The sequence below is a fragment of the Protomyctophum bolini genome (assembly GCF_963924005.1).
Source record: "Protomyctophum bolini genome assembly, chromosome: 14".
Lineage (NCBI taxonomy): Eukaryota > Metazoa > Chordata > Actinopteri > Myctophiformes > Myctophidae > Protomyctophum > Protomyctophum bolini.
In genome coordinates, this window is record NC_137875.1 from 19376934 (window position 1) to 19398659 (window position 21726).

Sequence of the window (21726 nt, forward strand, 5' to 3'; positions counted from 1 at the left end):
CTCTATTATCTCTGACACGCCCCGGAATAGCGCCGCTAGGGACTATAGGGTTCATGTGGTTAATCCCATTAGGCATGCACATGCTAACGAGGCTGTGTGTGGTGGCTGTGTTCCAGATGGTGATTGGGCAGCAGTCGAGCGGCAGCAGCACTAACCTGACGGAGCTACAGGTGGTCAACCTGGACGCAGCACAGAACTCTAAGAGCGACTGACCGTTGGACAGTCCAAGGACACACAGATGGACTGACATCTCTATTTATTGATGCCTTCCCACAGAATTATTTTGCGTCACATTCAAGGGCATAATGTGTGGCTGACCCTTGTGAGTATATGTTTTAGTATAAATATATATATAATAGTATATTCGCAAAAGCATAGAACTATATCGAGGTGTTCACTACATCCTTCATTGGAGCCTATTTTCTATACCATAGAAGGTGTTATTTTTTTGTGTGCGTGCGTGCGCGTGTGTGCTTATTTTGTGGACAAATCTGTAATGGCTACATACTGCAGGTGTGACAGCTTCACACCAGCCAAAGACATTCATTTGACTGAATGTTTGAGTGTCAGTCAGTGTTTTGTGCACAGCGTGTGCATATCTGGGGTTTGTAAATGGGTGGGGAAATGGATATTCACTTAAGACATTGGAATTGTAAATACTTTTTTTTTTTTGTTATCAAAACCATGTATTTGTAAGCCTGTTTTTAGTTTATGCAACAGCATGTATTTTCTTTTCTATGTAGCCATTTTGTATGTACATGCAAATCAGTTGCATAAGGAAAAAAAGGATTTACCTACACATATGATAATTATGTAAATTAATGTAATATACAACATATGTTCAAGATAGGTTTTCAGTACACTTCATAACAAAATGATAAGAATGCTGAATATTGTATGTTTATGATTCCCTTATTGAAGGATGGGAGTTTTTCCTCAGTGCAAACTGTTACACATTTACAGTTCCATTACTGTCTAGTAGTCCGTAAAGAACCATGAATGTCCATGTATGGAACGACCCTGCAGCATAATGTGAGGCTTCCTCAGGGAGGAATCTAGGAATATTGTGGAGTGCGTCAGACGTCAGTAATGGGGGGGAAATGTTGACGGCAAGGACAATCTGTCATTGAAAAGCAACATTTATCAGAGCCTGGGTTTCATCAACACCCAGAAACAATCCAAATACAGTCCCATCTTTGTCCACTTCTTGAAAAGGTACAAACTGTAGTTAAATACTTGAAACTCAAGGTTAATGAGATGAGTTAATACAATATGGTTAACATGCTGGCAGTCCTTTTGACAAGATCTTGCTTTATTTACAAATGAAATGTTTTATTGGCAAGGGCTATTTACACCAAGCACAAAACGGTTCCACAAGTAGAGCTAACAATTGGGTCTTTATATTTAACACTAAGATTACATCCTCCCATGATCTGATGGTGTCAAACAACATAAGAATGACAAAGTAATTGCAATGCAAAGCAATGCATTTTACTTCTAAATGCTGGCTGATTTTTATTGCATCATAAACCTGTTGCCCTGCTACGAGTACCAGACTGCAGCTATGAGTGACTTTACTTTCTCTGTAAAGTTAGTATTCACTTCCAAACAGGGCATTGGATAAAACACTGTTCTTCTTATCATAAATAGGCATTAACACTGTAAGATAGTGGTGCTGCCACTTCAGTACTGCATAAAGGCATAGATAGTGGTACTGCCACTTCAGTACTGCATAAAGGCATTGGTGTTTCTTTGTATGGTGTCTCTCAATCTAATTTCCCGTAAGTTTCACTACTGTGACATCACACTGGCATAGGATTTGATTTTTTTTGTATGGATCACAAGATGAATCGATTCGGCAAAGTGATGTTTTCAAGGTGCTTTTGAGAAATATATTTTTTTCCAGTAGAATCCCCTGGCCCCCGACTGCAACGCAACCTCAGTATGAACGTCACTGCAGCAATCATGTTTAAGGCTGCACCCAAGTGAGACATGGAGCCTTCTTTCTGCACCACAGTGCCTCTTTTACACGGCAGATTTCAAAAGACACATTCATATCGAGGGAAATGTAATTGTTCATTTTGCAGGCTATCTCACCTTAATTTGGACCTTTTTTTGTATGTTGTACTGCCACTTCCCCGGGGACACACATCTTGTTTTGTGTTACAGGATTAGCAGGATGACTGAGCAGGGAGGACTATCTTGCAGCCAAAGAGATGTGACTGGGTACAATGCAGCCATACCAGCTCATGTTTAGGCCTGTCACAATTATAACATAATCACTTGTTTTGTAATAATGGCTAATTGTCATTTCCATGTTAAAAATGACATGGAGAAAAGAAAGTGGAAGTAGTGATCTACAAGCTCAAACCACACATTTTGAGCTTCTAGATAGGCTATTTCCACTGTTTATGTAGAAAGTAATTAAATGTTTGTCATATCTGCCCACTGCAACTTGTTTACGATGGCCAAAAAATTCATTATGTTCAACGACAAACCGTTAATTGCAATTATTTGAGTGACATTAATGGTCAAGTAAAATGTCCTAATCGTGACAGCCCTACTAATGTTGCCATTATGTGACTCGCTGGTACGGGACACCGTCTTGCTTCACTCATGCCTGATTTGTACTTTAACGCTGGTGTGTGTGTCTCACACCGAAAATAGCAGATCTACAAGCTCCCAAAACAAAGCGTGGCACGTTGATCTGCTTTCACGTGTGCGACACCATGACGCGCAATCAAGTGTAACTCAGGATTTAGTCATTGCATACGCCACCCTGCTCTGTCCATTTTATGTTAGCTGATATTGTTTGGATAATGAAATGGTAAATGTTTGATAGCCAATTTTACATTCATACATCAGTTTCTCCTAAATGATCCAGTGGATTTTCTAAAATATAGTTTTCTGGGAATTTACTGAGTGGTATTAGTCTTTTTTTCACTTTTGTCATGAGAACAGTTACTGTTTGTTTTAGGTTTTTATGTAATATCATACATGTACAGATTACTCTTTTTGTAATAAAAAAAAACCCAGAATGAAACATGAAAATGAGCATTTCAAGCAGTGAATATAACTCAATATATACTGAAGAAAGCATTTAGTTTTATTGGGACGGAGGTTAAACAAAGCCATAATGTCCTGGATAGACTGTAATACATGAGTATGGTAGCAGGTATAACCAGAGATGTCTAAAAAGGGAATAAATGAAGCAATGCCCTGAGTGCATGAGAAAAAGACTGCAGTAATCACTTAAATTTACCCCTAGAAGCAGTGGATGCATGAAGAACGAGCATGCACCTTAAACGTATAAATTATGCATTGCACAATGACTATCAACTATCCAACCGATAGTGAAAGAGAAGTATGCCCCCCCCCAAAAAAAATACAAAAACACACTCCATTTCCCACCAGAGTAAAGCAGCAACGAAACTCAGGATATGAATAAAACAATGTATCCACATGATACAGTGATTGGTCTAAGCTGAGACGCACAAAAAAAAAAAAAAAATGGCATTAGTTGTGTGATACTGATGTTCTACAACTACCTTTTAAGGAAGGAAATACAAGTCCTGTACATCTTTACACAAACCCAACACAAAGATGACCCCCCCACCCCCCTAGATACTGAGCCCAAGCGAAGCAGACACCCCATAACGTGTCTATTGTAGAAGTCCTCAGAGACCCACAGTGTGAAGTAAGTAAGACATCGTATTTTCCCATCAGTGTCTTTAAGAAAATGCTTGACAGCTCAGAAATCATTGTCCGCTTTCTTTACCAATGAAAAATAACGACTCATGCATTACACTGGGCAATATCACTATTGCTGTTATACTATATATATATATATTATAATATAGTACATATACACGACGGGTTGGAAACGGTTGATACAAAATGTGCATGACTAGGAATAAAAAAACGTTCTTTTAAAATAGAAACGTTTCTCCTGAAAAGGTACATCGTCGTTTCATTTTTTTTCTTTTTGGTTCATGAAAAAAAAAAGTGAGAAACAAAATTGTGTACTCATATGTACAATATGAACAAAGATGTGAACAATGTGCAAATCCGATTTCATGCAAACATTTGCATATGCAGCTTAGGTGCTTAGTTAGATATGAGTTAGTGCAGTGATACTCAACCTCAGGCCCGCGGGCCACATCAGGCCCGCGGGACCATTATGACTGGCCCACCAATGATGGACGACAATTACGACATTAATGATACTTGATAACTTCTCTCTTTCAATTGCTATACTGAAAATAGATATATATATATGCTATAAGTGAAGAGCAATTTCCGCAATTACCATTTCCGCAATTACCATTTCCTCAATTTCCATTTCCGCAATTTCCATTTCAACCATTTCCGCAATTTCCATTTCCATGGAAATTGCGGAAATGGAAATTGCGGAAATGGTTGAAATGGAAATTGCGGAAATGGTAATTGCGGAAATGGTAATTGCGGAAATTGCTCTTCACTTATAGCTATCTATTTTCAGTATAGCAATTGAAAGAGAGAAGTTATCAAGTATCATTAATGTCGTAATTTTATCTACTGGCCCCTGGCCCCTTGCCATTTTTGTAATGTGGCCCACAGGTAAATCTATTTGAGTATCCCTGGGTTAGTGCATGACTTGTGTGGTGTGTGTACGGGGGAGGAGGAGATTGAAGTCTCATAACACACCTATCCTATGCAGCAAGTTATTACACAACACGCTCAATCCCACATACACGTTTAGCATTCGTAATCGTATCATGGAGACATTCAGATGGGAAGCATTATGGGGAGCACCAGCAGAAGTTACATTTAGACGTGAATGGATGTAGTGCGTGACGAGGTGAGACTTTGATTCAAAGTTACCAACACCCTCAGTCACAAGACACCAACCTAAACGATATATTAAACACACAATTTTAAGGTTCACCACCTCTTCATCAAAGACCACGGTGGGGAACAATACTGTAATTTACCTCATTGGAAATCATGACGAGATATTTAACATGTCTAGTCATATGCAGTATTATGTTTGATAAAAAAAAAAGTCTACCTACTGTATTAAGTAGATACGTAGACTGAAGCACACACTACAATGTTCAGGATCTGCCATTTTTAACATCACTGCTTTGGACATGAATGTCCTTCCATTACATAGAGGGCCACCATCAAATGCAATAAAAAAATATAATGTAACGGTAAACTAAAGCAAACACTGGTACGCTCATTGATGAATTCATTTGTAAAGCAACATTAATCCTAGAAAGAAATAACATGTGATGTGAGCAAAAGGTCTCTTTCCAGTTCCAAATATGCCAATTTGACACCCCAACTAAAGTATTAATTCTCACACTTAACAAGTGCAATGTATAGAGAGGTCCATGTGTAAATTCACATACTGTATATGTATCTAAAGTTACATCCACATTTAACAAAATGTGATGACCGGTGACATCTGTGGGTGATACTGATGAGGTTCACTTCATTGTCTATATACTGTGACAGATTATGTTGGAGAGCACTAGCAATAACGACCTAAGAAATCTGCAAAATAACCCATAAGCATCTTCTTAAACTGTTAAAATTGTACTTTGTTTTCCATTACAAAGACATACTAGTTGAAAGGCAACCTTAAAGCAAAGGAAAAAAATAAATAGGAGGGCTTGGCTTAATGGCTTTTAAATCAAAACTATTTCACAATTTTCTGCAAATATTCTGCAACAATTAAGTAGTGAATGACAGGACAGAGGGCATTATTCTGTACAGCCTCTTCAAGTCAGACAGACAACACACAAGGGTTTAAGATAAAAAGTTTCAAAAGGAAACAATCTCCTGTAACTGAAAAGGTGTGAATTCCACACTAAGGCATTGACGCACACAGACACTGGAACCAGAAATAAATACATACACACACACGCACACATATCTCTTTTCTCCATTAAAATATGTAAATACAGGGCTACAGTTTCCTTTTGGCTAGTGAGAAGTAAGAGGACAGGAGAGGGATGAGAGAGAGAATAAAAAAGTGTGGGCGGCTATACCTCAACTCAAATGTCCAGAGACCCTCTCTTCTTCACCTTCAACCACCCTCCTGCTCTCCCACGGCCCCCTGCTTGCTCCGACCTGCCCATGGGCCCAAGCCAAAGGGAGCCAGGGGACCGTAAAGTGAGGCTTGATACCTGCGCTCCATGTGGTTTAATAACAGTCTTGGAGGGATGACCAGCTTAGTGGTGATGGATTTTTGACCCTGTGCCACCAATACCTCAAAAGTCCGAGGGCATAGTTTCGTCCTGTCTTGTCCCGCCCGCCAGCCTGGCCAAAGCAGCTGGGGGGAGGGGTGGTGGGGGTCTACGGTGAGGAGGACGAGGAGGCAGTCGCGTGGAACTTGACGAAGGCGATGGCGGCCAACTCCTTGCAGAACTCCTCCAGCACGATGACCCCTTCCAACAACGTCATGTGGTCGATACTGGAAGCAGGGATCGACAGGCGTGGGGTCACAACTTAACTCATATAATACTGAGACCCATTCTTGCTATATAGTGTAGATCATACATGGGCAACTGTCGGCCCGTGGGCCACTTAATGCGGCAGGTTCCAAACATTGATATATTATTGATTTCAGCTACTAGTATTAAAATGTTAGTCTTTTTTATGTCCAATGTTGTATTTGTATTTAGTTCATAAAGTTAACATAACTATCACTAAATGTATTTGAAATTAAATGCAAATGTTACTTAATTAGAAAATAGCAAAATAATCATTCAGGATTTCAATTCAAATACCGTAATAGCAAAAAAATGGTTGTCTATAAGCTCAAAACGTGTCGCACTGCGACGCATTTTGAGCTTGTAGATCGGCTATTTTGTGCTACGGCAGTAATATGCATCCGTCGTCAAAATTGCCTACCGCTGCTGTAGATAGCAACAAGAACCCCAAAAGGGGTTCCCGTCCTGAATGGGTTAATGCACAAAGTCTGGACTAGATGGGTAGTCCTCAAAGTGGGGTACATTCATTGACAGGTGTACTGCCTCTGCCTCTACTACTGCCTCTACTACCCTGCCTGCCACTGTTAGTGTGCATTATTGCCACCTAGTGGTGGTTTTGTATTTAGGTTTAGTTTAGCATTTTTTTTGCTAGCTTGCTGTAGCTTGCTGTAGTCAGCATGTGTTCAGTGTTTGCAAGACAGCAGAGGAGAGAACATGCTTGAACCTGTTCTTTTGACAAGCCTTGGAAACTAAATGACGGTAAGCGCATTTTCTGTTGGATTTCTTAAAGTTTTGTTTTCTTGTAGTCTATCTGAATACTATTGAAAGTTTGGTTGAAGCTGGCTCAAGCTAATTATAAGATAATCAACCTCACTGCCATGTCATGTAAGTGCATTACACTATGTTTGGTGAGAGCAGTGTTTTTTCATGTCTATTGCAGTATGTTGTATTTATGCTAGGCAATAACCATCATAAACTGTAAACTCAACAGTCAATTCAACTAGGGAGGGCAGAATAGCAGGGTTCCAAATGGACCCATAAGGGTCCATTTGTACAATCTCAGAATTATAGGGGTACTTGAAATTAAAGGATTAAGAACCACTGGTCTAGTTTAACCACTTTAATCCCGGCATCCCTAGAGGCAGAATGCTTCAGAAGTACTCACTTGATACCCTCTGGCTCGAGTCCCAATAATCTCTTCCTGACTAGCAGGAGTTTGGGTGTGAAGTCTGGGATACGCTGAATTCTCAACATAAGATCACCCACCACCTGTAGACAAATGATAAGTAATAATAATTATAAATAAACAGCAAATGTAAATAAAACAGCAAATGCACATATTCAATTCCATGCACACAAGAGCTCCCCGGGCACCAAATATTATCTAGACATTGAACATTGCAGAGGGTCGTCCACCCAGCTGTGACTTACCCTGACAATGACAGAGAAGAGAGACCTACAGCCAGGGGCCAGGTTGATATAGGGGTCCAGCAGGTACTCGTGCATGTGGGGGTGAGGTAACAGAGACAGCTTCGACAGCACTGAGGTCACCTGGAGGTTTACATCGTAGGGCTGCAAGAAAACAAAATCAATGTGAGTTCATAGCCATGCTGCCCTTTCACCTGAAAAATAATAGGCAACAAAATCTTATGCACACCTGATATGCTCTGAGACGGGTGCGTAGGCAGGGCTCAATGTATTCAGAAAACATGCACAAGTGCATAAAGACCCGCACAACGTCTGCACATCTCAGAGATACCTGAAGAAGGTCTTTGACCGAAACCTTGCCTAAATAAAGTGTTCGTATTGCGTAAGTGCAGACGGTGTGCAGGTCTTTATGTACTAAAAATAATAAAACACCTTATTGTGATGTATGTGCAAATTAGAACATCAGCTAGATAATTATCATTTATCAAGCACTGTGTGGTCCTAAGTGCACGTCATGGTAGGTGGTTAGAGGCGCTTCACAATAGTGTGAATTTTACTGTGAAATATGAATTATCAAGGCGTCGTTTAGGAAGAGAACTCAGTTAATTGAGGGGGGCGTGCACTATTGAACGTGGCTCATGACTGCAACCCTAACCAGGGAAAGAAGCCAAACCACTTTGTAAAATAATAAACAAAAGGCAGCTCCGTTCTGTTCAATCCAATCCCTACTGAAATGAGGTTGGCTGTCCACATGAAGTGTGCAACAACAGACGCCGTCTAAAGGTCTCGTGGTGGTACTGTATAACAAACTCACCTGATCCAGGATGCGTCCCATTCTGTCAAAAAGGACCTTGAGGAAGTGGCCCTCAAAGAAGGGGATGTCCAAGTTACACTTTTCAAGAGGCTTCGGGCTTCCTCGCCAGTCCCATCGTAGACATACCCCACAATAGTCCTTGAACTGAGGATATATAGGACAGTCTGCATTCGTTATGTTATATACATACGTGGATGATTTATCTCTGTGTTGGCGCTTCAATCACACAGGAACCTTTTGCTAAACAAGAACACACTACTATTATATGAACGTATTGAAAATGGAGGATGGGATGTACTGGGACGGTGGAATGAAGGGGCGATTTGGGGTCAAGGATGAACATTGAGTTAACGAACTAAAAGGCATAAGACGTACATGTGTGAAAAGGGATGGAGAAAGGGGCTTTGGCGAGCTTAAAAATATTGGGACCGGAAACAGAAATTTAATTTGTGTTTTCATTTCCCATAACTTAAACATTATTATTATGCATTTGGAGAGGTTTTGACTACTACTATTAGACTGACCTGTCTGTGGGCATCTCGTAGGTAGGTGTCATAGCCTGTGCCTTCCACGTGATACGATGACTTGGCCTCATCGGGCACCAAACACAGGAAACTGCAGGAAGCGTATAAACGTTATAGAACTAAAAAGCAAAACGGGAACAAACGATATTTCACATTAGGAAGTCACATGCCAGGAACAGTCTTCTTGCACACCTGTTGACAATCTTGTGGACCTCCGTCTTGCCGTCAGGCTTCAAGTGGTCAGGACTCTGCTGTGGAGAGGAGCTCAGCCAATCAGAACCGGACAGTCTGCTGTCTGGAGAAAGGTCATCACCAAACAGCGGGTCTTCCTCCAGATCTCTGTCAAGAACCAGATTCATTAATAATCCATTGAGACCAGATTCTACAAAATGTCTTCTAAATCCTGACAGTTTCTCCCCATGTTTGCTGTGAAAGAATATATATATTGAAAGATTTGTGCCACATTTTCACGATTTTTCAAAAATAGCAGATCACGTCCAAACTGCGTTTTCAGTGTTTACCACTAGATACGCTCTTGGCTAACCTATGATCCACCGTTCAAAGGGAAGCTAGGTCCATGAAAACCACGTGGTCACAAAAGTCCTGTGACAGAGAATTTACTAGATGTGATCGGACATCCCTAGGATCGATTAGTATATCCATATTAGACTGGATAATATTGTCTGATTTAGGATATTATACTATTGTGATATGTGTTCCTACTGTTCTATAAAACTAGGGATGTTAACATCCCCTTTATTTGTTGTGTGTGGGTATTAGGCTCATCCAGAGACAAGGAGGTTGCAGACAGACAGATGGGTGTCCTTACACAGCATCGTGAGGCTGGCCGTTCTCCAGAGGCTCTCTCTCCTCCTGAGGCTTGTTCTCCAGGTAGTTCCTGTCCTCCACGCTGCGCAGCACCAGACTGTGGAGGATGTGCTGGCTGGGCTTCTGGATCAGATGCTCGAACAGACGCAGCGTCATGATGCTTATCTGGTAAGAACAAATACAAAAAATACATAAAAACCAGGTACAGTGGGTTGGATGTCGACCACGACATGAACCAAGTGTATGTGTCGATGACACATTTAGTGAGTTTTGTTGCAGAGTGCCAACATTCCTTAGTTTCTCCCATTGCAATCTCCTGAATTCATAGTTATACAAATCCAATGGGTGTTTTTCAGTTGATGTGTGGGATGTGTCGTGGTACCTGGTCATCTTTTCTACCTGCTATCCACATCAGTGAACTATCTGCTGCCTTTGTTTGAATACAACTTTGTCACTCAAACAGTAACAGCCCAGATCAGTCATTATTCTGTGTTTGCCTTAATACCCATTTTAAGAGCCATATAATTATGTTGGACTGTATTTGTATCTATTATAAATGACAGTACAGGAAATGAGCACACATCTAAACAATTGGTTACATCAGCAGAGCGTGGCATCTAAGTATAGCACTTTGGCACTGCAATTTAGGTCAAAAACTGCTTATTTTTTAGTTTTTGCATTCACAGGCTGATTATCCTTAAAATGAACAAATCCATCCCCTCCCACCCATAATACAAGAAAACGCACACGGCATAGGATCCTTGAAGTCGTTCCATAAAACCTGGCAACAGTTTTTGGAACACATTGGCACCCTTATTACACTTCATAATAAGTCCAATGTAATTGTAATGTGTTGTTAACCAACTGGCCAGCCTACACTATCTCACATCTAGTTTAGGGTCAATGACACAATCTAGCATGATGATGCAGGGTGTGGTGTTGAATCATTGTATCCTTCTTCTTCTTTTTCAACGTCTTCCTGGCAATGATGGCTCCTCAACACATTTTGACCTGAGATAAGATTCTAAAAATGTCTGTTTGAAAATGACAGTTTTCTGAAAAAGCTGTTTCTATGTCCGTCGTTCTTTGATTTTTCAAAAATAGCAGACCTACAAGCTTGTAGATCTTCTATTTTTCAATAGCTAAAGCATAACATAATGCTAACACCAAAAGGGGTTCCCGCCCAAAATGGGTTAACAGTGACACATACGTACACTCAGTATGGACATACAAATCATACTCTCATGTTTGCACATGATAAAAAGAATGATGACTTTTGATTACCGTTGTCTCTCATTATTAATAGTCAGATATCTATTACTCTGTGTTGTAGGGTTATATGGGAGGGGGGTGTAGAGCGTAGTACATGTGCAGACACCCTAGAAGAACACCTTTTATCGCATTTACTATGAAATCGTACGTTTTTGTCCGTCAGTCAGTGGATCACTCAAAATCCCCATACATGGGAAAGCCCCCATATATGGTGACCAGGTCTAGTGACATGACATCACGTGACATCAGGGATGGAGATCCCTGATGTCATAGTTAATGCGACCTGCTGTCGCATATATGGAGATCCTTGATGTCATCAATATTGGCCAGCAACTCTACATCTGACCTCAAACCCTTAGATCTAAATATATAATTGCGAACGCAGTGAGCACTTACTATGAGACCTAGCAGATCATGTCTGTGTGTCTGTCCGTGTGTCTGTCCCGCTATCCAAATATGGAGTGTGTTGCATCAGCAATCACTCAGCTCCATATATGGGCACAAAAGGGGCCAGGTCCACTCAGCTCCATATATGGGCACAAAAGGGGCTAGTGATTTGTTTGTTGTGGACCTGGCCCCTTTTGTCCCCATATATGGAGCTATACGTCCAAAACCCAAATATGTACGAGCTGCATTCGCTTCCCGCGTTTGCGCGTCTTACTCGTATATTTACTATGAGACCTAGCAGATCATGTCTGTCTGTGTGTCTGTCTGTGTGTCTGTCCCGCTATCCAAATATGGAGTGTGTTGCATCAGCAATCACTCAGCTCCATATATGGGCACAAAAGGGGCCAGGTCCACATATACAGTAACAGCGGGACAGACAGACAGACATGATCTGCAGGGTCTCAGCTGCGTTCGCTTCCCGCGTTTGCGCGTCTTACTGGTGATATATGTCGGAACCCGTTCTGACATTCCATATGTTGATCTGACCTCATCAAACCCTGTACACTCAAGACACGCTCCATATACTGTATGGCCAGTACAGAATTAATTCCACATGTTGATCTGACCCCCCATGTAAAAGTGGCAGCACTCGCCTATAGTCTGCTGTCACCCAAGCGGATATGTTGATCTGACCCGTCACTCCAAAGCGCCAGCGCTCGCCTATAGTCTGCTGTCACCCAGGCGGATATGTTGATCTGACCCGTCATTCCAAAGCGCCAGCGCTAGCTTATAGTCTGCTGTCACCCAGGCAGGCGGGTGCATGTGCGAAGGGCGAGGTCGCTTCTCGCCCTCAGGCGTCTTACTGGTTATACAGCCTGAGTCTGTGCCATGTGTTGGCACCGTTTATAGATGAAGCTAGTTTGCTAGTCAGGTGATGTGGTCGTATAACATCTACCGGCGATGGGTAAAATAAGAGATGTGACAACAAAGTCTATCAAAGCCGAGTTGTTCGGCCCATGCAGAAATCATGCCGATTCCATTTGACGTGTACCTCATCTGAAAGGTGGTCACAGTGCTCTATGAGTCTGTGTCTCAGAGGGTTGCCAGTGATGGTGGCCAGGGTCTCTGGTTCCGTGTCCTCCCCCAACAGGAAGTAGACCATCTCCTGGAGCAGAGCCTCCGAGGTGACCTGCCTGATGATCCTGTTCAGCAGCGCCGTCGAGGTCAGGATGCCCACTTCAGACCTACGGCCGGGACAGTGGGGACACCTCGTTACCCACATGACACTTCATACACTTCAGACCTACGGCCGGGACAGTGGGGACACCTCGTTACCCACATGACACTTCATACACTTCAGACCTACAGCCGGGACAGTGGGGACACCTCGTTACCCACATGACACTTCATACACTTCAGACCTACGGCCGGGACAGTGGGGACACCTCGTTACCCACATGACACTTCATACACTTCAGACCTACAGCCGGGACAGTGGGGACACCTCGTTACCCACATGACACTTCATACACTTCAGACCTACAGCCGGGACAGTGGGGACACCTCGTTACCCACATGACACTTCATACGCAGACACACCTTAACCCATTTAGTCATTCTACAAATCGTCTTCTAAATCGTGACAGTTTTCTTGTTTTTCTATATCAGTCGTTCTCAAACATTTGGGGGGGGGGGGTTACGCGCTTGATCCAGAATGGGATAATACAGTGAAAGACGTTTATGTCGACGCATGCAGCTGAATCCTGAAAGGAGCGACACTCACGTCTGCATAAGCTGGGGCTCCATGACGGCCACAAAGAACCGATCCCTCACCGCCCTCGACATCACCGCAGCCGCCGACTGGAGACAAACGAATCAAACCCACAATTAGCCGTCTGTGAACTTTGACAACAAAAACAACATAGTATTTTTTTAACCACAGCAGTGAGTGAGTGCAATGCATCAACGAGTCAGCAGGAACGGCCCTCAAACCTTCTGAGCCTCCTTGATGAGCTGGTCACAGTAATCAAGCCACGACAGGAAGGAGATGAGAGCCCTCTTTCCTGTGAAGACGGCAGCGTCCTCCTTCAGGTTGTACACATCCAGACTGAAATAGAATAAAGAACAGCAAGGCCAGAGGCCTAGTTTAGAACAGCACGGCCATAGGCCTAGTTTAGGTTGTACACATCCAGACTGAAATAGAATAAAGAACAGCAAGGCCATAGGCCTACCGGTAGTTTAGAATAAAGAACAGCAAGGCCATAGGCCTAGTTTAGAATAAAGAACAGCAAGGCCATAGGCCTAGTTTAGAATAAAGAACAGCAAGGCCATAGGCCTAGTTCAGCTGGCTCTCATCTGTGGAGCATTTTACAAACACTCCAAAATAATATACAGCATATGCAGCATGCTGTTAAACCTGGAACGGAACCTTTGTCCTTTTTAGACGGTGAGTGAAACCAACACTGTCTTACATAAACCGATTGAAGACCAAAAGCACTTAAAAAATTAAACTTTTTTGAATATAAAAAGTCCTTTTAACTGGATCAGCTAGCGCGCCAGCCGTTTTTGGAAAAAACTCCTAAAATCACCCAGTGTCCATGACATCATGGAGTCCAGGAAGTAAGTGAGCCCAGTGTCCATGACATCATGGAGTCCAGGAAGTAAGTGAGCCCAGTGTCCATGACATCATGTCCATGAGTCCATGGACACTTTCAAATACTAAAATATATAAAAACCACATCAAAACCCCAGGAAAGTGTTTCTTGTCTCCCAAACATAATCAAAATAAGATCTGGTTGTAAAAGGGGTGAAGTGTCCCTTTAATAATTAAGACACAAAAAATCATTAGGCTTCCCCTGTCTAGTAAAAGAGAAATCACACCCATGTGAAGTGAGGGGCGCTCTTATCATCATACATCTAATTCTGGCCATTCACATTACGTATTCACTTTTCTGTCCTCACTTTTCATCCTCAAGGCTAATTAATAACTTGTGGTGTCCTCAATTCACACTTCACCCCTCACTGCGTGTGAAGTGAGGGGCACTCTTATCATCATAATATCACATTCCGTGCTCAGCCAATCAAATCATCACAAATGTCATTCCGACCAATCAACTTTTGGCATCTTCACTTTTCTGCCTCCACTTTGATCAGCCAATCAAGTCATCGCTATGGGGTGATCAGCCAATCATCAGCCAATCTTTGTTCACACAGACCCACAAAGCTGGGCATAGGAGGGGCTAGATCCCACTAGAAAAAGGTGAAGAGAAACTCACCCCCAGTTGACAGCCTCCACCGTCTCGATATCCAAGGGGTCCATGGACTGCGGCAGAGCCTTGTAGAAGGACGCCAGCCTGTCTGTGAGGAGCTCACACAGCTCTGTGTTTTCCATCAGACACTTGGCAGCCGCAGGCTCTGGTAAACTGACCAGCAGCATCAGGCCCTCGCACGCCTTCACCACTACCCTGCCATCCTGAGCGGTCAGAGGGAAGCCAAAGGAGTGTGAATGTGTGAGCAATGAATACAGAAACGCAGTGTGGGAGACTTTTCTTGTTCCGTATAAAAATCAGCTCAAGTCAAGTCATCATAATTGTATTGATTATTCTGAACTGACAATCCCACCTCCCTCATATTGCTATAATTGAATATATTCATACTAAATTAAAGAGTTCATTAAATGTGTGGAAATGGGTATTCAGTGGTGTGTTCATGAACACCCAACAAATTCTAAAACATTGCATGCTGGTGCTGCTAGTGTGTTGTGTTGTACTAACTGGGCTCTTGGTGAGGTTGAGCAGGGAGGTGACCAGATTGTAGTTGTTGCTGTTGTTGTTGTTGCTGCTGGTGGTGGTTGGACTGCAGCTGGCTCCAGCATGAGGCTCCTGTGGAGATGTGACCAATCCCTCTGCCTGGGGCTGTCCGGTGTCTGGGGCAGACAGGTTCTCCGTCACGCCTGCTGCCCCTTCAAAACGCTTTGTTTCGGGCCTTTTGGGCTTGTTCTGCAAGTAACAAGATCAGATAAAAGATAAAGAGGCACCAGGCATTCTCTTTGCTAAAAGGGTGTTGTTGGACACCACCACGGTTCAACAGCATCTATTCTAATACTGCTACTGTTCCAGAAGTAAAAGTAGAAGTAAAACCGAGCAGTGTTTTGTGTCTTTAGTTTATTCGAGTGAAGTCACTGGAGTAATATATGCGATTAGGAAAACTACACCACAGGGGAATTTAATGTCAATATCAATTGCATCATGAATATTGTTATTTTCAAAGACCAATAACCACTGCACCAATTAACCAAAATAAATATCCAAAGTGTCATTGATGTGTATTGAAGTGTCAACTGATGAATGAATCATTTGAGTTTACGGATCCCCTTGTTGCCAGTAACCTACCTCGAGGAAGAAGTTGACGAGGTACGGGTCCTGCTTCAGTTTGGCACAGACTATGCAGAGGAACTGGATCTCCTCGTTCTCCGTAGGAGCAGTCAGCACCTCCCCACACAGACGGATCAGTTTCTGATAAGGCAGAGAAAACTACTTGCATAACCCGTCGCTTTGCAAAGTACCTGGCTGGAACATCCAAACTAGAGAGACACCAGTATCCTGACTGCAACGGCTCTCTTACCTGTACAGGCCTGTGGACATTAATGTGGGGCAGGAGAGGCTGACGAATGCGTCCAAGTAGCTTTGTGTAGAAGGTCAGAACCTGCTGCTTCATCCCTGGAGGACACTGATAAAGAGGGGATAAAAATACAACATCCACCACCACCATTAGAGAGCAGCGATTTGGATATTTAAAACATTAATGCCAAGAGCACCTCTAAAGTGAACAGAGTACTTATTGTTGCTAGGTTCGATTCTCACATATTTTGCATTATTAGTACAAATAGGCAAACCAAAATATCTCATGGAGTAAACATGTATACCAGAAACCGAATCGTTGTATGTGGGTGCAGTTACGTAACTTACACGAGGTGCTCGGTGTGCTCCCCCAAAACCACTAGCCACCAAGAGCAATAAAACACAGCGCTAAAAAGAGGAACACTCCTAGTCTTTACCATCTATGCGTGGCCGAAAGCTCACAAATATTTTCGGTGGATCACTAAATCTCGAATAGCCATCTAGAGAACTTATCCAGTTATTATTGCACACTGACTTACATCTGCCTTTCCCAGTGTGTAGAGTGTCTCCAGGATTTTGTGGTGCAGGAGGTACTCCATGCAGGGCCCTGTCTCTCCAGACTCCCTCTCCCCTTCCTCCTGGGTTAGGATGTCCAGCATCTGCTCCAGGTGGGATGGGATGTTGGTGTCCGTCACAGGTGCTTTGTCATCTGAGAGAGAGAGAAACCCAGAAACTATCTGAACCTGAACCACACTGAGTGGCCAATGGGTTATTATATACACACAGAATAAGTCTTTCTACTTCCGGGCTGCTTCCCTACCTCCTTCACAGGTGTTACTGATGATACTAATTAAGGTTCCGTTCCATATAGGGCGCGTTCTGAAATAGCACACTGAGCTCACTGTGCAATGCAAACTAATAGGAGAGTGCGCTCCCTGTGCGCATTTCTGAACGCACCCTTAGTATGCAGTGGTTCTCAAACCTTTTAATTTCAAGGACCCCCATAATTCAGAGTAACTCAGAGTACACACCCATACAGGGCCATTAGGAACCCACTGGTGTAGCAGTGTTTCCAGTGAGCCAACACGCAGAGGCACAATAGCAGCACCCTGACTCTGTTTGACCAGAATGGAACAGAGCCTTCATTAGTATCAGCGGTTACACCTGTGAAGGAAGTAGGGATGGGGCCCAATTAAGATCTTTCCAAAATGGCGTGTGCAAATAATGTACAAGGATTTCACTTGGTGACATTGGTCATAAGGTGGACAGTGGAGTGTTTTATGGTCTGCTGTCAAGAGTAGAAAGGAACACAGTGCCAACTTCCATGGCGCATCCGACTGTGCAACGCGCAACCATATTTGATGTCTGTAATGTGTTACCGGCAGAGTGGTAAGTCATCCAAATAAGTCCTCAAACTATTTATGTAATACTATAAAATCATTATCTACCAGTTTATTGATGGCATCGACCACTTCAGCAAAGTTGTATGATTGAAATCTAGAACATGCAAGACCGCAGACCCTGTCTCAAAAAAAGCCTGGTACGACATTACACACAACCAAAATAGCAGTTACTGTTACACACATCCGGGTCATTTGACCCTCTGTTTAATTTGTATTCTCACTACTCTGTGCTGTTGTGAAGTTTAAAGTTGTTCTCACCTGAAGTCTCTATGTAATAATGTGTTATAGCCTTCCAGTGATAGACAAAGTCCTCCTGTAAGGGCAGCGACGGGGCAAGCTGAAAAAGAAAACGGCATCAAGATAATGTGCAACAACGATATTTGTAGTAGTCAGTGTGAAGTCAGACTGTGAACAGTCAGACTGTGAAGTCTGATATTTATTCGAATTTCGACCAACAGGTCAATATCTCAGCCAGATATTTGTTCAGTGTGTAACATTAGATTGAGGTGGTTTGCTGCAGTTGCTGGGCACAACTTGGGAACAGTGTGTTTGTTTTTTTTGGGGGACTGTATACAAATGAATAGAATGGTAACCATTGGTTACCCTTGTTTGTTTTTAAGTCATGTGCCACAAATATATACCCGGTAAGGGATTTTGGATGGGTCTCTAGCAAACATTAATAGATAACCTAAAGTCTGTGTACACTACTTCTCCAGCCAAATGATCCCCACATTAGGGTATAGTATTGAGCAATAAGTGTATGCAACTTTGGGTCTAGCTCCGGTCCATAACTTGGGTCCGTGTCCCATCTTCAGCTCAGGTCAAGTGTTTTTATGGTGTCCCTTAATTAGAAGTTTTGATCTCATCCTTTCAAAGAAACAGGTTCAATTGGGCAGGTTGCTACATGCTATGAGGCTAACAGCTAGATGGGTCCATTACGCAAAACCATTTTCAAGCAAACTTATCTAGGGAACTTCTATCGTTTATTTATGCTATATACCCAACTTTAACCCAAACCCTTGACACAAAAAAATAAATAGCTGGTGAGATTCGCATGTTGTAGTTATCTAGCTAACCGTAGCCAGCTGTTAGCTCAATTTGATAGCAAATATGTTTGGCACCAAAACAAGAAAGAAAGTGGTGTGGTACAGACTGGTACATGTTATTACAACACAGTAATAACATGTACCAACATCTCTAACGACATAATAACCACAATATAGCGTTAAAAACAAACGGAAAAGGACATGTTTACGTCGATTCGCTAAGGTTACCTAACCAGGTAGCTGGTGTTGTTCTTGTTAGCATGCTAACGCGACGTAATGTTTGGGCAAGGACTAGGAGGGCCTTTCTTTAATCGACACAAAGCCAAAACATCTTGGCCGAGGATAGGAGACACTTTGAGACGGACACACAGTTGATGAGAAACTCACCGCTTCGACGGCGTGCTGGAGAATGGACGTGAATTTGGAGAACATTTTGTTCTTCGACTGGACCAGTTTCTCCCGAGAAGATCTAGAGAATTCCTCTATCTTCTTCTTCCTATTGCTGCCGCCCCGATCCAGATTGGAGCCCGTCTCATGCACTGACCCTTGAACGTAAAATAATAAAAAGCCAGCACACAGATCAAGTCGTAAAAGGGTAACAGCTTGTACTGTAAAAGACTCCACAGACGGACAGACAGGCCTTCTGGCACGACTACTGTAAACAACACGACGTCTACTGCTGCTCTAGTCTAACGTTACGTTTCACTCTATGGACACCGTGGCACTTCCACGGCCAAACACTGAAACACGCCACCTGTTTGCCCACGAGGGGGCGCACAAATACAATCCAGAGACATGAAGTGGGGGCTATCAATTAAAGCAATAATCAATGCGTTGAATAATAATCACCTGGCTGGCTGTTAAATAGGCATTTATCGAAACGCGTTTAAAAGGGTAAGAAATAGCATGTAAATTGCCGATATACGTGCACCTGACAACACGTTAAGGTCTTATTTTAATAGAAGAAATTAAAGGAGGACAAAGTAGGCTATAGATAAACTTGGTTTGAAGTTAGGCTTGTCAACAGACTTTAATTTCCACATAAAGTGTTTTGTCTGTTATTGGGAGAAGGCTTAATGCGTTCAATAATTAACCTAGTGGATTCCAATTCACCTCCTCGACCATAAATCAATTGATTGATTATGGTCTTTATTTAATTAAATAAGTGACAGTAGCCTAAAGAGACCAGCTCAGGTTATATAGCTTATGTTGGCCTACATTGTTAAAATAATGACGGTAAAAAAAATCTAACTGTAGTAGGCTCCCTCGTTTAGCTCATATGTATTGTGAATCCGGAGGCAGCAGGCAGCAAACTTTATGATTCAACCAGCCATCATTTTGACCACAGCGCAGTCACCACAGGAAAAAGAAAGTAGGCTGGCCGAATCAATTCTCTCCCACATTTTTGAAAACCCTTATCGACAGGGATCCACAACCCGGCATTTTACAATGGTTCAATTCGTAACTTAATACCCCTGGGCTATTATGCTAAATATTAATAAGCACCCACCCGGTCCCTGTCTTAAACTATAGTGGGCAAAATAGCGTGGATGCTGTGTGTTCCAGGACACGCCCTGCCGCCGCTATAAAGTGCTCTCTCCATCGTGCAGTATAGTCTGCTCTACCAAATGCCGGCTGGCTTCTATAACTCCCTATCATCTCATCAATGATGGCAACGACACCAAAGAACAGATAATATCACTCAGCGGGTGATCTTCGCCTTCAAAGCGGCACCGTCCGGGGGATCGTCCAAATCTCGGTAAAAAAGGACGGCTTTACCTACCGGGCATGTCTGCTAGAGGTGAGTTAGCCTATATCTTTTGCCGCAGAAGCCTTCATCTCGAATAAACGGGAATAGCAGAGGGGAAAACTCTCTTTCTTTGCGGGTTCTTGGGTGAAATGGAGTGAGCAGCCTATATTTGCGTCGTCTTTTGGGACCAGCATGGCTGTTGTAATGGCACTATAATAACTAGGTTACGGTCCATAGCTGACACTATGCCTCCTCTTAGTCTTACTGCAGGCAGCTCTGCTGTTACACAGCCCACCACAACTTCATATTGTCTCAATAAACAGTTTGCACTCTGGAAACCTGTAACCTGAAAAAGACAGCTTTATCATTTTTTCATGTCTATGTGACCTCTTTAATGTAGCCTATAACTATAGCGTTTATTTTTGTTTGAGGAGAGACGTATATAACGTGACTGAACAACATGGAATTGCATAGCCTACTTGCTGTCACTTAAAAAACTGTTTTTTGAGGGCCTTTGGTTTTTTATATCATTCAAACTTGGATGCCTATTGCCTATGGTAGCCATAATGATTGGCTTTGCTTCACCTTTGTGGTTAAGTAGAAATGCACTCTCGAGATGCCAACTTGCATCTTGCACACAAGTAAGCCATGCATGGCCTACTTGTTCGCAAGCAGAGCGCGCTCACCACTGCTGGTACGACTGCTGTTCTGAGTGCTAAAGCTCTCTGCTGCTGTCTGGGTATGACTGCTGCTCTGAGTCCTAAAGCTCTCTGCTGCTGTCTGGGTAAGACTGCTGCTCTGAGTCCTAGAGCTCTCTGCTATTCTAAATCACTGATGGACTACAGCTCCTGTAGCCTAGGCCTGGCTAGAAAGAAAACACATTAACATGGCCTTAATGTTATCATATTACTATACAGTTACACTATATGATTGCTGGCTTGTTTAGTCCATTTGGCTATGATCTGGTTATGGAGGGGCTATGCCAGTCTTTTTATAGTTCACATGTCACAGCCTCTGTGGCGGGCTCCTTCAGGCTCTGTGGAACCTGAGGTGGGATCATGGCTTTGAACTCCTGTGTCAGTTGATGTGGCTCACTGCATCTGTTCTGCCTGGCTCCTGCCGGAGATCGATGGTGGTGTTCAGAGACCCCTGGTTTGACAGTCCCCCTGTGGT

The 21726-nt window shown here is 42.8% G+C and overlaps 3 protein-coding genes across 15 annotated transcripts in view; 2 read left to right on the forward strand and 1 right to left on the reverse strand.

Moving 5' to 3' along the window:
* Nucleotides 1-2918, forward strand: part of LOC308327869 (serum response factor-like) — a 42037-nt gene extending 39119 nt beyond the window's left edge. For all 9 annotated transcript variants that reach the window (XM_080781446.1, XM_080781449.1, XM_080781443.1 and 6 more), the window contains one exon: nt 117-2918. In XM_080781446.1, the coding sequence (XP_080637572.1) occupies nt 117-154 (38 nt within the window). In that variant the 3' untranslated portion in view covers nt 155-2918. The remainder of the gene's footprint in view (nt 1-116) is intronic.
* Nucleotides 2919-3085: 167 nt separating this feature from the next.
* fhip2a (FHF complex subunit HOOK interacting protein 2) lies at nt 3086-20682 on the reverse strand. The gene is made up of 18 exons (XM_080781438.1): nt 20587-20682; nt 19191-19348; nt 18016-18094; nt 16894-17063; nt 16359-16463; nt 16127-16249; nt 15509-15733; nt 15011-15207; nt 13728-13842; nt 13519-13595; nt 12787-12979; nt 10078-10241; nt 9441-9587; nt 9249-9339; nt 8725-8868; nt 7914-8054; nt 7648-7751; nt 3086-6463 (listed from the first exon to the last, which is right to left on the reverse strand). Exons 1-18 carry the CDS (start codon nt 20591-20593, stop codon nt 6346-6348), a joined length of 2358 nt encoding a protein of 785 aa, XP_080637564.1. The 5' UTR covers nt 20594-20682; the 3' UTR covers nt 3086-6345.
* LOC308327868 (actin-binding LIM protein 1-like) overlaps nt 20150-21726 on the forward strand; it is an 84352-nt gene continuing 82775 nt past the window's right edge. For all 5 annotated transcript variants that reach the window (XR_013965226.1, XM_080781442.1, XM_080781441.1 and 2 more), the window contains exon 1: nt 20150-20604. Coding sequence is in view for 4 of the 5 variants with exons in the window: in XM_080781442.1 (XP_080637568.1) it covers nt 20592-20604 (13 nt within the window). In the remaining variant the exon portion in view is untranslated. The remainder of the gene's footprint in view (nt 20605-21726) is intronic.

Coding starts and splice junctions, on each gene's coding strand:
- fhip2a (XM_080781438.1), bottom strand. Junction 16,250..16,358: donor ATGTCCACAGGCCTGTACAG/GTAAGAGAGCCG, acceptor CTGCCTTATCAG/AAACTGATCCGTCTGTGTGG. Junction 10,242..12,786: donor GTGACCACCTTTCAGATGAG/GTACACGTCAAA, acceptor TGTTCTTACCAG/ATAAGCATCATGACGCTGCG.